Source organism: Micromys minutus, assembly GCF_963924665.1.
Source record: "Micromys minutus genome assembly, chromosome: 13".
In the NCBI taxonomy this organism is placed as follows: domain Eukaryota; kingdom Metazoa; phylum Chordata; class Mammalia; order Rodentia; family Muridae; genus Micromys; species Micromys minutus.
The window spans coordinates 39793330-39807304 of record NC_137982.1 but is presented as its reverse complement, the minus strand read 5'-3'; the positions used below and the strand labels follow the sequence as shown (position 1 = coordinate 39807304).

The window sequence follows — 13975 nt, the reverse complement described above, 5'->3', positions numbered from 1 at the left end:
ATTTTTTTCTTTGCAGCATGAGGCAGCAAAGGTTTTACAGGATGCCATCCATGAGTTTTCTGGAACTTGTGAAGAATTACGTGTCACTATTGCTAATGCAGACCTGGCTCTGGCCCAAGGAGATACAGAGCGTGCATTAAGCATGCTTCGAAATGTCACAACCGAACAGCCTTATTTTATAGAGGCCAAAGAAAAAATGGCAGATATTTATCTGAAGCATAGGAAAGAGAAAATGTTGTATATCACCTGTTACAGGTGAGCAGTTCCTTGCAACCCACACTTCCCTCCTGAAATTAACCTGCGTGGTTACTTTCTATACCTGTCCTGTATGTCACAGGTCTTTACAGACCTTTGGAAACGGTCATCTACCTTCTGCCTAGGACTACTCTAAAATAGAGCTACGGTTGCCACAGTGTGTCACCGGGTGCTTTCTCAAATCTCCTCGTCAGATGTTCATTTTAGATCTGATCTAAACCAGAAATTTAGATTTGTTTGGGGAGACAAAAAAACAAGAGTTAGATAAACTCTGATAACAACATTATACAGCAGTGATCATAGCTTTATAGAGCTTGGTCAAACAGGCCATCAAAGTTACCGGCTCACATATGCATCCATGCTGCTGGGACACACCTGCATACGTGTTGCTATTCTTCATCACAGGTGAAACAATAATCACACAGACACACTCGGTGTGCTGGAGGTCTGTTTCCACACTGTTTTAGGAGAGCCTAGTGTGGTGGTGTGTAGCAGTAAGCAGCCTGGGGCAAGAGGATTACTGTGAATGAATAGGAGAGCAGCCTGCTTTATGTAAAAGTCTCAAGCCAGAAAGACTTTATAGTGAGATTCTGTCTCCAAAAAGCAAAACAAGAGAATGCCTTTAATCTCAGCACTTTGGGAGGCAGAGGCAGGCAGATCTCTGGTTTCAAGATCAGCCTTGTTTACAGAGTCAGTTCCAGAACAGCCAGGACTGAATGAATGAATGAATGAATGAATGAATGAATGAATACAAAAAACAGAAAAACAAACATAACCAAAAAGGTATAGTGTATATTGGATGTGCTGTGATCTAATAATGAGATGCATGGTTTGTTTCAAACATCTGTTACATTAGCTATATGTATTCTTGGCACCATGTGTAAAGTTGGAGCAATAATTACTTTTATCTCTGAAGTTTCAAGCAGTTAAATAAGATGTATTTAATGTTGCACAGCAAGCCCAACAAGGTATTGTAAACTTGTAATCATAGTATATTAGATATTGAAGCAGGAAGACTTTATTAATCTGATTGCTGCAAATAAATGGTCAGCAGAAACTAAAGCAAAAATCTTGGTATTTTAAGGTAATTGTTGCATAGTTTTTACCTTGAAGATGAGAGTTCTGGCTGTGTAGAAGGACAATACAGTCGCTTCCTCCTGCTAAAGAGCCCTTCCTGTTTGCCGTCTCCCTTTTCTCTGCCCCATGCCTGTCAGAAAAGTGCATTTCAGTATATGTATGCATGCAGAGTGTGTGACTTTTAACAAGATTGCATGGCTGGCTGTATTGTGATTGCTGGTGTATATTTGAGTTTCATAAGCTGACCTCTTATCTTACTGGTTTGTAAATGTTGCCTATTTTCAGTATACTAAATAGGATTGGTCTAATTCCAGAGAAATTGCTGAAAGAATGCCCAGCCCCCGATCTTTCCTGCTCCTTGGTGATGCATACATGAACATTCAAGAGGTAAACTTTCTAACTCTACAGAACTCAGATTCAATATATGCTTTCTAAAAACAAAGTATTTCAAGTAGGGAGGAGCTTAACTGTTGAAAATATTGCTTTTTGATGGATCCACTTAAGCTGTTTGTTAAAGTTTGTCATTTGTGTCTTGACAATGTTAGCCTGAGGAAGCCATTGTGGCCTATGAGCAGGCATTGAATCAGAACCCAAAAGATGGAACACTGGCAAGAAAAATTGGGAAAGCACTTGTCAAAACTCACAATTACTCAAAGGTAAGTGCTTCACAGAGTGTCAGACACCTATTGGGTCAAGTTGGTGGAGACCTGCTCTAGAGAAATCTCTGCGACCACTTTTCACATCTTTGGTGATTTTAAGCTCCACACTTGGGTGAGCAAACTGGTATTTGTGTCATGTGAGATCTTCCTGGTGACTTGCTTTCTCCAGTGCTGCTCTCTGTGGAGAGTGTTTTGATGCTACCATTACTTTAAACGACTCCTATCTCAGTCTTTGCAACAATATAATGGCCATAAAGTCACCCATACCACAGTGTGTAGTATACAGTAGAATGTAGCCTAGCCAGCTGCCTTTCCGCTGCACCAGCTTGTCAAGCTGTGCTTCAGGGTGGTGGTTCTGATGTCGTCTGTACAGAGATAAAGGATCTTCCCTCACTGTGCGCTCTTTTGCTATTCCTGGCCATTGTTAAGTTTATGTGCACCAACTAGGCAAGCAGATGCATTTGGGAAGGCTTGCCTACCTGATGGTAATCTCTGGGGAAATATTTTTGCCAAGCACTGTTCATTACCCCTTTAGTGTTTACAAAAAGATGCTAGTTGTGCTGTGGCTATGATCCCCTAAGAAAAGGCGGCTCACTTGACTGACAGCAGGGACACATGCCTAAATGCTTTCTATATTATTTCTACTGACAAATATGCCTTATGCCTGGGCTGTCTGAAGTCTCTGTGCTCGTTTAGACCTAACTGACATGGCTTTTTTAGGCCATCACCTATTATGAAGCTGCTCTGAAAAGTGGACAGCAGACCTGCCTTTGCTACGACCTGGCTGAGCTCCTGTTGAGACTGAAGTTGTACGAGAAAGCGGAGAAAGTCCTCCAGCATTCCTTAGCCCATGAGCCCGGTATGCGCGTCCTTCTGACTGGAAAATTTTTACTTGTAAATCTGGCCTATTTGTTTTTATAATACATAATTGTGTATTTATTTTCTCCGTATTTTTACATGTGGTTAGCTGTATGACTTCATGTGTATTTGTCTTCTTTCATAATTCACTTCTAGCAAATAGGTGGGCTTTAAGTCTAATAACAGGTTTATTAATAAGTAGTCCATTGTGTAACAAAAAAACTTAATTCCCAAAATCATATCAGTTATATGTAAATCACAATTACTGGTATTTAAGTACATCAACACTTTCATAATCTTTATCTTCTAAAAATATTACATTTTTTTTTAGAAAAAGAAGTAAAGCATCTAAAGTGGCTGCAGAGGTAGCTCCATCATAAAGCATGTCCTTAAAGACCTAGATTTGGACTCTGCACTGACGTTAAACAGGTTTCAAGAAGCCTGACACACTGTGTACCGTCATCCTCAGAGATAAAGTAACAGAGACAAGATCCCTGCTTGATCCTCGCCAGATACTCTGACCAGGCTATTCAGCTCCAGAGTCAGTGAGACCCTATCTCAAGGCTAGGGTGACCTGACATCATACACACATTCTCACACAATAATTTTCAGGCATTATAAAAGTATAGAAATGCAAAATTAGCTATTGTTCCATAAATTCTGCTTACTCTCTTATTGCTTTCCATATAGGTAGAATGTGGTTAAATATATATTCCTATGTATTTGTGCTTTGTACGTATGTGGTCATTGTAATTGTCCTATTTAATAAAATGTATTACCTATTCAGCAATTTTCTCCATATAGAAGGGGAGAAAATATGTGCTGATACCTGTACATCCATACTATCTGATCAGATAGCATTAATGTTTTATAACTTGGTAATATTTTAATTTTACTGGTACTGTTGAGCATCTGTTTTGCTTTGCCATATTGGTACCATAAACCACATGACAACTAATATGCTCATGTTTTAATCCTTGGTGAACACTTGGCTCGTAAATTTTTTTATTGATCTACTTTGGATTTATAGTGTGTGTTTCAGGAGCACACACAGGCCATTGGGTAGGTGCTGAGGTCAGAGGACAGCTTGGGAAACGTGATCCGGGGCCTTGGCAGCATCTTTACCACTGAGCCATCTCTCCCAACACTCCCTTATATTTCATAAGAATAACGTGCTGGGAAAATGTTTATGCATTTATATTTTCCCAATACTTCCACATTGCCTTTTTACAAGTATCCAGGGTTTATTTTTGAGATTTTCATTTTTTTAGTAAAATGTCGTGCTTACTTATTACTCTCGTCAGAATTTGGAGATGCTGAAGTAAGAGGAAGTCTTGCTCTCCCTCACTCACCAGAGAAAACTCCAGTAACATCTGTGTATTTCCTAAGCCAGCTTACTCCTGTCTCTCTCCTGATGCACACAGTTACCATTAATGTTCTGGAATCCGCAGACACAACCGGCCATGGCTCATAGTCATCACACATTTGCCATGTTCCTCTCCCGCAGCCAGAAAGTTCTTAAAGAAAAAGATATCACCTGCCTGCTGCTACCACCCGGTTGAATTTCTGTCTTTTGAAAAGCACCAGTACGTGTTTTAGATCCATTTCCCTGAAACAGGGAAATGACAGACAGCAGTTTCAGCTCTGATCATATAAGCAAAACAAACAAAACATGTTTCTAAAAGTTGTGTCTTGAAGCACTGGTTTCAACAGCCAAAGTGAGTGACCCCATTCATTGTCAGAGTCACAGAGTCACAGACTTTGTGGTTATGTCTAGTAACTGTTTCTGAAGTATTTTCATTTCTCCTTTCTCTAATTTAGCCCTAATTGAATTCTCTCCTTTTTGAGAGTAGATACTTCTGTTCAAAGTGTTGATTCTTTGCCTTAGGTGCAGAGAGAGCCCAGTTTGATGGAGACGGAAAGTCTCCACACATGGGGATGCAGCCATGTGTTCTGTGTTGGAATTCACGCTAGCAGTCTGAGCACTAGCTCTGTGTGCCTATGAACTGAATGTTGCTTGTCCCATTCCATTTTACGTCATGGAGAGTTAGTTCCGCTTGTTAAAGCAAAGGCTACTTACTAAGTTAATGTTATTTTCTGTACAGAAATTAAATTTTACTTTTAGCCTTTGCAAACATTTTTTTTTTCAAAGCCAGGAATCAGCTACTCAAAACAACAATTACTTTCAGATATTCATCATTGGACAACTGGAGTTTTTGCTTGTTCTGTAGCATTCTAGAACTGCCTAGGCTGTTGAACATTCTACATTCAAAAGTTTTTTAGGGTGGTGGATAATGAGTAAGCTTCAGTGTTTATTTTAAAATAAATAAGTTCTCAACTTTAAAAATATTTCACAAAAACGTTGTTCTTGCTGTGACCATGCAGGGACATCTTTCTTGTCGTCACCTCCTGGCGAGCACAGTAGAAGAGCTATTTGTGCAACGTTACATTGTGTTGGCTGTTTTTAGTCATCTAGCAATGACTTAAAGGTCGTCAGGGGACAGGTGCACATTGTGTGCAAACACTGCATCACCTGCATAATAGACGAGCTCACCAATATGCATTTTGGGCATCTGCTAGATGTACTTGAAACCAGTCCCCCAGAAACCTGAGGGACAGATGTGCACACTAGGCTATGTATAATAGCTTATACATATGTATATAGTTTATATATGCATACGGATAATAGGTTATAGCGTATATGTAATTATGTCATGATGAATTTTCGTCTTATAATTTCTTTCCTTATTTGCAAATACAGCCCTCTATTTCAAACATACACATGCTATTGTGTATTAGTATCACAAAGTATTAGCACTGATTATTATTTGAAGAAAAATAAGAAAAAACTGAAATAAGATTTTGGTTTGTATACCTCTGGGTACTTACAAGAATTAAATATTGCTTCATTCTCCTGTCTTGTTTTGCTCTGTGGGAAGGATGATCTCACTCTAGTCTCGGGCTAGCCTCAATTTCATGCCAGTCCTCTCTGAGCTGCCCAAATTCATGAGCCACCTTGCCTAAAAGTTTATACTTTCTTAAGGATAAAAATGCCCTTAAATGTAGCAGTCATTGTGAGAATAAAATATAACCCTGCTTTTAATCTGCAGTTCTTTGATGACTGAGGTTAGTTTTCTTATTTATGGGTCAAAATCTGCTTTAATTTACCCCCTTCACCCTTAACCCTTTGCTGGTTGTTCTGGTTGATAGACTTGCTAAGGCTGGTATTCCTTTACCAAGTTTATTTGTTGTGCCTTATCGTATTGTATCTGACAGTCTTCCTTCTTTGATGTCTAAGTTACTTTATTTGAATAAGCTTTTTAAATCAGTGTTATAAAACTCTTTTAAAATATTACATAGCCATTTTATTTTATTTATTTAATTAAGAACTTTAAACAACATAGGTTTTTTTTCTTATCATCTTCAAAATGAATAGTCAATTTTAATTTTGTTTTGTTCAAATGCCAACTTTATTTTTTAATAAATCTCATATATGCAACTGTATAAGAAACTTAATTTTACTCCATTGATTTCCTTTTGCTCCCACCGTTTGTTTCCATCCATAAGAGGAGTCTACCCTGAGCTTTCTAATACTCCCAGTGGTCTTAGTTTAGCTTTAATAAAGTTGACCATAAATCCTTTCAATTATGGAGAGCTTTATTGTGCGATTTCTTACTCATGCCAAACAGTGTGCGTGAGTCTGTCAGATGTAGCTAGTAAACACAAAAAGGCCTAAGGTTGTAGGAAATATATGTAGAAAGTGTGTATTTCATATAAGTTACCTGTGTTATGTTTGTTTGTGTAGGAAATGCTCACTGAATGTTTGCTGAATATGCCCTGAAGCATACTCAGACCTTCACAAACATTAATTATTGCATTAATTAGTTTTAAACTATCTCAAGTTTTCAGTCAGTTCATTTCCTTCATGTCTACAGGTTGTCTGTCACAGCTCATAAATACTAGTGCTTGGCTTCTTACCTAGGTCTTTAACTTCCTCTGGCCAAACCTATGTTTCCAATGCTCCTCCCCCTGGAGGTGTTCAGGGAACCCTCCTTTCATTCCTAACAATTTTTCTCTCTTTTGTAGTTGGTAGGAATCAAAGGCGTGGCATGTGCCTTGTCGTTTTATTAAACAGCTGATGCTCAGGTCTGAATCTCTGGTCCCACTAATCCACTTGTGCTTCCTGTCTTCCTCGTCTGTCCCTTAGGATGGAAGCTGGCTGGCCTGCCTGGTTCCATCCTCAGCTGCACAGTCCTGCTACAGCCTCTCTAAATAAGTCCAGCTACGTTCTTTTATAGCCCCACCCACTCTGGCCTCTAACGGGCCAGAACAAAGACAACGGCTACCTGGGCGTCCACGCTGTCACTGAAAACCTGTCACTTGTGTCCATGTCACAGCTTTTCTTCCTGGAGAGTAGCTGTGACAAAACGGCCTTTTTTTGGAAATGTATTCATGCTAGACTGGGTTTTTGTTACCCAGTTAATTCTAAAACACTACTTTTTAGGTTGAAATGTTGCAGTTAGCTAAGCCGGTGAAAGTGCTTGATGCCAACCCCAACACCCTGGTATTGAACTCCAGGACCCATGTCAAAGGACAGAACCATGGCATGCCCTTTACATCAGAGTATCCCATAGATCCCTGTATACTTTGGATTGGATTATTTAGCACAAGTTGGCTTCTCTACAAGGGAACAGGAGATTACATAGATTGTTAGAAATGAGCCCAGACTAGAAACCTATTGGCACTATAATTTGTGACATTAATGGTGCTGGTTTATTACATTTTCTTTGTAACTGTATGCAGGTCTTCAACAGACATCTTTATACACTAAAAGTCTGCCATCTTGATGTGAATGATGGGGTTCCCTGCTAATAAATATCTAAAAACCAATGCTGGTTACTTTGCACTTCTCTGCATTTTCTTAAGTCAGTTTCTATCCTAAAACCTTTTTTACAAAAGGTTTTGCTGGACTTAAATTCTAAAAGTTTAAGATATTCACTGTCAAAGTCTTTTAAAGACGTTTTTAATGTAGAGAAGTATAGACGTTTATTTAAGATGACATTGTCCCGTTTGCATTCCATTCTCAGTAAATGAATTGTCAGCTCTCATGGTGGACGGACGTTCCCAAGTCCTTCTAGCAAAAGTGTACTCTAGGATGGAGAGACCCGGAGACGCGGTTGCGGCACTGCAGCAGGTACGACGTGTGGGCCTGGGCCGAGCGCTGAACAAGCTCTGCTCACCCGGTACCGACAGAAGCTTTATCACAAATAGTCCTAAAGATGGTTAATGTTGAGAACACTTCAATTTTGTAACCATCGAAGACGCAACACCTCCTTTATAGAAACAACTTTTTAATTCAGCAGCTTTAATAGACTTCACACTGATCATTTAAAATCTCCTCTATTGTCAGGTTATGGTCGTGTTTTTAAAATAATGTGTTCAGTTGTCAACTACAATAACATCTTCTAATGCCTGTGTCTACTATAAAAAGGTATCTTTCACAGTCTTGTTATTTTTAGTTTTATTTGCCTTCCATTTTGATAATCACACAAAGGCTTATTCTTGTTAATATTATTAATGAGTCACCCTTCCTCCCTTTGGCTTCCATGAAAGCTTGCTTGCTTTCTAAATGCATGATGCCACTTTATTAGAAATTTTTAAAAATCCGTCTTCTTCTTAAATGTATAGACATATTTAATGGCTTTAACAAATTTTTAAAATATTTTTATGAACACAAATTGTTGCAGACTTGAAAATGCAAACTGAACCACAAGCCTTGGGGTTGGCAGGTTTGGGGACCGTGTCCTGACCTCTGGAGTTGCACTGCGCCAGCACCATTGTGTGACCCAATCCTTTGGGCTTTATCGACGTTTGCCTCTGTTCTCTATGACACTGAGTTTGAGAACTAGTTTCTGTGGACATTGGTGACAGATATCTGGCATTAAGGAGTACTCATCATATGCCAATGCCACTGTGGTACGTCAGTTGACTTTGTGAGGGTGGCACATGCCATGGCTCACGTGTGACAGTCAGATTTTTTGTTTGACTTTCTGAACCTCTCTGTCAGGATCAGCTTGACAGATTTACTAGGCAAGAACCTTTACCCAGGTCGCCCTCTCTGCCTGACTCTGACTTCCCTGTGGTTCTTGTTTGCACAGAGTAGGTTTTCCTTTCAGTGTTCACTCCCTTAATAATGAAGGCCAATGGTGAGTACTTTCCAGGTGCTCTGACAATATGTTTTCTGTTAATCTGGTCACTGTCATTAACTTATTCGCAGGCCTAATAGCACAAGTTTGCAATCCCAACTATTTGTGAAATTGGGAAGGAAGAAACCACAAGTTCAAGGCCTTCTTGAGGTACAGAGCAAGATGAAGTCCAGCCCCAAGAACCTACTGAGATGTTCTCTCAAAATGAAAAATAGAGATGATGGAGGGCATATAGTTCTTACAAAGTGAATATTTCATTTCTTGCATGCAGCATAATGATAGATTATATTTGGACTTCTATCTACCGTATTACAACTTGTTTTCATTTTGAACATTTAAAACCTCACCTTCTTTTTTCTGGACTTTTTAGTGTATTTTCAGTGCATTTTCCCTCCATGCTCTATTATCCGTGCCTTGGTTCAGTGTTCCGTGGGTGCTGTGTGGACTGCGGTGCACACACCGGGCTTACCCTTCCCCTTGACTCCAGCACTGCCTCTCCCATTCTGGTGCTCATATCTTTCAGACTGGATGCTGGGTTTTTTATTTGTAGTTAACACTACACAATTCATTTTCATCTGAAGCCAAGCAAAGAGTCCTTTGCGTATGTAGGTAATTGTATAATAACCCAGCATATTATGTAGGCATTGCTATTCATACATGTTTTCTACCACATGTACTTTTATTTATAGTTTATACTTTATTTCATGCTCTATCCATTGTCCACCTCTACCTCTAATCTCTATTTCTTAGTTAATTTTTTTATTTATGTGTATGTGTGTGTGCCTGTTTATCTGTGTATGTACCATGACCATGCAGAAATTACACATGGAGTCTAGAGGTAGACATTTGATCCCCTGGAATTGGAGTCATAGGAAGCTGTGAGTCACCCAATGCGTATGGAAGGAACTGAACCCAAGTGTTCTGCTGAAAGAGGAAGTGCTTTTAACCACTAAACCTTCTCTCCAGCCCCTGATTTCTAGATATCCTAATACATTTAGATATCTAGAGTACATTCTTGTTTATTACAGAATTATAAAAAGAGGTTCAAAATTTGAAAACCCATCACCACTAGTGAACATTTCATTTGCCTGTATCACCTGGTATAATCTAGCATTCAAACAGTGTAGATTGACTTAGCAAGGCTAGCTTCCTCCTTACCCAGGACCCAAAATGCTACCTATTGTAGCTCCTCATCTTTATTCAGAATCTATCCACAGCCATTGAGTCTCAAAACCTTAAGCTATTAATTGACACAGATAAATGCAGCATCATGACAAAGGTCTTCTGGAATAAAATTTACGACTTGACAGTGATTAAGCAAATGGCATCCTCCATAATGTGACCTGCTGACAGTATACCACATGGAAAGTCGAATGGCAGAAAAGTAGAGGCTAGAGGCAGGAAACAGCAAGATGGCTTAGCTAGTGGGTAAAGGTACTTGGCAGCGAGACTCACCGCCTCATCAGTTTGATCCCCAGAGGCCAAGTGGAGTAACCCCCGAATGTGCACCCTTCCCACACCAGAAAACAGAGCAGTAGATATAATAAACAAGCTTTAAGAGATTGGAGACTTAGCCATTTCTAAGACTTGAGTACTTTTCTTCTGCTACCTCATCCCTGAGAAGCACACAGGACATTGCCTTGTTCCTAGTTTCTTCTTGCTTAGGGCTGAGAGACTTGTAAGAGCTGTCTGTTCCTGTCTGTCCTTCACTGACCATTCTATTCCTTTTATGAATCAACCATCTCTTCCTAAAGTGATAACTAATCTGTATTTTCAGAGTGTATAGGCCCAATAGGTTCTAATCTAACTGATGTTTGCCTCATTATCCAGTATCTATTGATTTTACAGCTTAATTCTGGATAAGATTCTCTAATATATATAGATTATATTTGTTTATATTTCTTACAGTCAACATTTGTTTTTGTTTAATCTGCATAGTTTTGCCATGTTACTTTTTGTAAAAATTAATATTACATCTATTTAAGGGTATATTTTATTTTTAAGCAATCATAAGATTTGCAGCATAAAGCTACAAAAATAGAAAGGAACGATTAGAAGCTACTGTTAAAGCCCCACCTGACCTCCAACACTGAGTCAGTATCCTGTTTTCTACTCCCGTGAAAACCGTCCTATAACTGGAGTTGGTTGGATGGACTTATAGATCAAAGGCTTTTCTACTCTTAAATAAGTACCAAATGTTCATATGTATATATTTTTTCTACCTAAGAAGTTGAAAGAATTTAGAATTATATATTAGAAATTTAAAAGGATTAAAATGTAAATGCTAATCAGGCTTATGTTGTTATTGTAACAAAGCTTTAATTCTTTTAAAAACCAAGAAGAAACATAATATGATGCCAATTTTTTAATGTATTGTTGGACCTGTATAAGTTGATGTCAAGGTGATATATGATTGGACAGTACAGAGTAGGGTGAGGACAATGTTTTGGTAAGGCGGGGGAGAAGGTGAAAGTGGAGGTTGAAGAAGGAACAGCACAGAAGCAGGTGTAGCTGTTTCTCTCGGCACATCTCCCTATGGATAAAGGTTGTTATGAATATATCACAAGGGATAGAATTGTACAGGATGATTTGACTTATCTGGGTGGGAAATTTTATCATACCAATTGGATCAGAATATTTTGGTGTGTGTTCAAAAGAGGGTGTAGTGGCAGGACACACAAAGCCTTCCATGGAATTGGGGTGTGTGTGTGCAAGGCTTGGCAACAACCTGCCAAGAGAAAACGAGTGAAAACAACACGCTGTGGTAGTTGTGGACCACGTGGGTCAAATGCAGCCGGGTTGGGCGGAGCAGCCTGCCTGGGTCAAAGGAAGCCAGGGTCTGTGAGTACTTAGGGGTAGCATGGAGCTGCTGAGATAAAGACACCCCACAGTGCCATGTGGACCTACTGGTGCTGGCACTAGCACAGGATAAAAGGCTTCATTTCTAATATTTACTGCAACAGAGCTGTAACTCTGACTCCAGGGAGTAAATGGGTACCTCTAGCCTCCTCGGGCATCTACATTCATACCTACTTACTGACATGGAGACAACACATGCCTACAAATAATTTAAAATAAATAAAAATAAATCTTTAAAAATGTGTAAATATATGTTCTATAAAAATATATCTTAACAATGGTTGTATTTATTCTATCAGCAAACTTAACATTTTTCATAAAATGTTTTAGATGCAAAATTTTGCAAAATTATTTTATTCAAATGTCATTTAGTTATTGATCCTTATGAAAATGTCAAGGTCTCTCCCCCTCGTGTGTGTGTAGGTGTGTCCCTCACTATCTCTGACTCATACACTTGCACACACACAACATACAACACACACTCTCACACACATTTTTAATGTGTTTCTCCAAAGAGCTTAACAATTGAGATACACAGCAATACAGTTAATCAGAGAGAGCTAAAATAGTAATATCTACTGAGTGGCCATATACCCAGCTCAGAGCTGGCAACATTACTTCTACAATCTCATTTAACATTTAGGCCACTGTTTGGTATGAAGTGGCTCTCAGCACCCTCAGCCATTCAGCTGCTGTGCCACCTGCGAATGCTTGCTTCTTTGTAACAGCAGCCCGTGCTGTGCCAGGTGGGATGCTTGCGGGCCATCTAGCCATCTGCAGGATGATTTCTATTGGTATTAATATCACCTGGGAATTTACAAACATTTTCACACTCAGCTGCAGATACCAATGCTCAAGTTTTCAAAGTATGTCTGTAGAGCAAATGTCTTACAGGTACAAAGTAAAGACTATCTAGACTATCACGTGCTACCCAAATTATAAACCAAAGCTATACCGCGACATTAGGTCATGGGATCATGACTACCAGCAAAGACTTGAGAATCTGTGTTTGCTTGGAATAGTTGCTATGGTTTAACTGCTTCTCTCAAAGTATGTGTTAAAAATTTAACTATCAACAAATGGAGTTCTACCAATGAAGGATGTTTAAAATGTTCGCCATTATGAGTGTATTAATTTAGACTAAGAACTTAAAGTTTCATATCAACCTCCTATTCTCTGATTGCCTCACCATCCGCCATGGGTGGCACAGAAAAAGAAGGCCCTTGCTTGATACTGTGTCTTCATATTAAAGTTCCCAGCCTCTGCGACATAGATAAATTTCTCTCTTAAAAAAATAAAAAGGAGGTCAATGTTATTAATAAAACGGGAAAGCAACTATAAACTGAGTCTACGTCCAAGATTCAGTCATTAAAGAATGAGCTGTCCTTATGCAGTTGTCACGAGTCTCTGTAGCAAATACTGTTTGTCCTTTCTTTTTCATTTTTTTCTTTCTTACTGTGGGCAAAATACAGTAAGACCTGAAACCTATTTTAACACAGTAAAAAATAAATATATATTTCATAGATGAGATATATATATAGGATACACACACATACCTAAGTATATAACAAAAAACAGAAACATATATGCAATGTAATCAAAATTAAAATTGTATGAAAGAATTACTTTTTGCTGAATATAATGTAGATTCATGTTTTATCAGACTTTCATTTCTGAAAGATTGTTATAATCCTATAAACTGGTGATAAAAAATGGAAATTTAAAATGTTATAAATCATATTCATCAAATATAAATTGTCAGCCAACATCTTGACAGGCGTCTTTGAAACAGTGCCCCATGCCCAGCCTAATATGCTGTGTTCTCACTGTTTCTAAATGTGTCACAAGGATGATAGTCAGTAACTCATGGTTAGATTTTACTGGTAAGCACTAAAGAAGGCATTCTCTCTCGTTTATGAATGCCCTACAGGCCAGAAGTGTGATTAGAAGACATGTTCTAATCCAACAATTGGTTTATTATTCTGCAGGTTAGGATAGCTCAATCTAGGGTGCCTACGCATAACATAGGTTAATGCTTATATATCCTGAGAGTACCCCTCA

The 13975-nt window shown here is 38.8% G+C and overlaps 1 protein-coding gene across 1 annotated transcript in view; it reads left to right on the top strand.

Annotated features, from left to right (window-relative positions):
• TTC21B (tetratricopeptide repeat domain 21B) overlaps nt 1–13975 on the top strand; it is a gene marked incomplete at its 5' end in the record, with an annotated part of 67735 nt that overhangs the window by 29105 nt on the left and 24655 nt on the right. The window contains 5 exons of the mRNA XM_080927801.1: nt 17–255; nt 1647–1719; nt 1878–1988; nt 2712–2850; nt 7937–8043. Coding sequence (XP_080783927.1) covers nt 17–255; nt 1647–1719; nt 1878–1988; nt 2712–2850; nt 7937–8043 — 669 coding nt within the window. The remainder of the gene's footprint in view (nt 1–16; nt 256–1646; nt 1720–1877; nt 1989–2711; nt 2851–7936; nt 8044–13975) is intronic.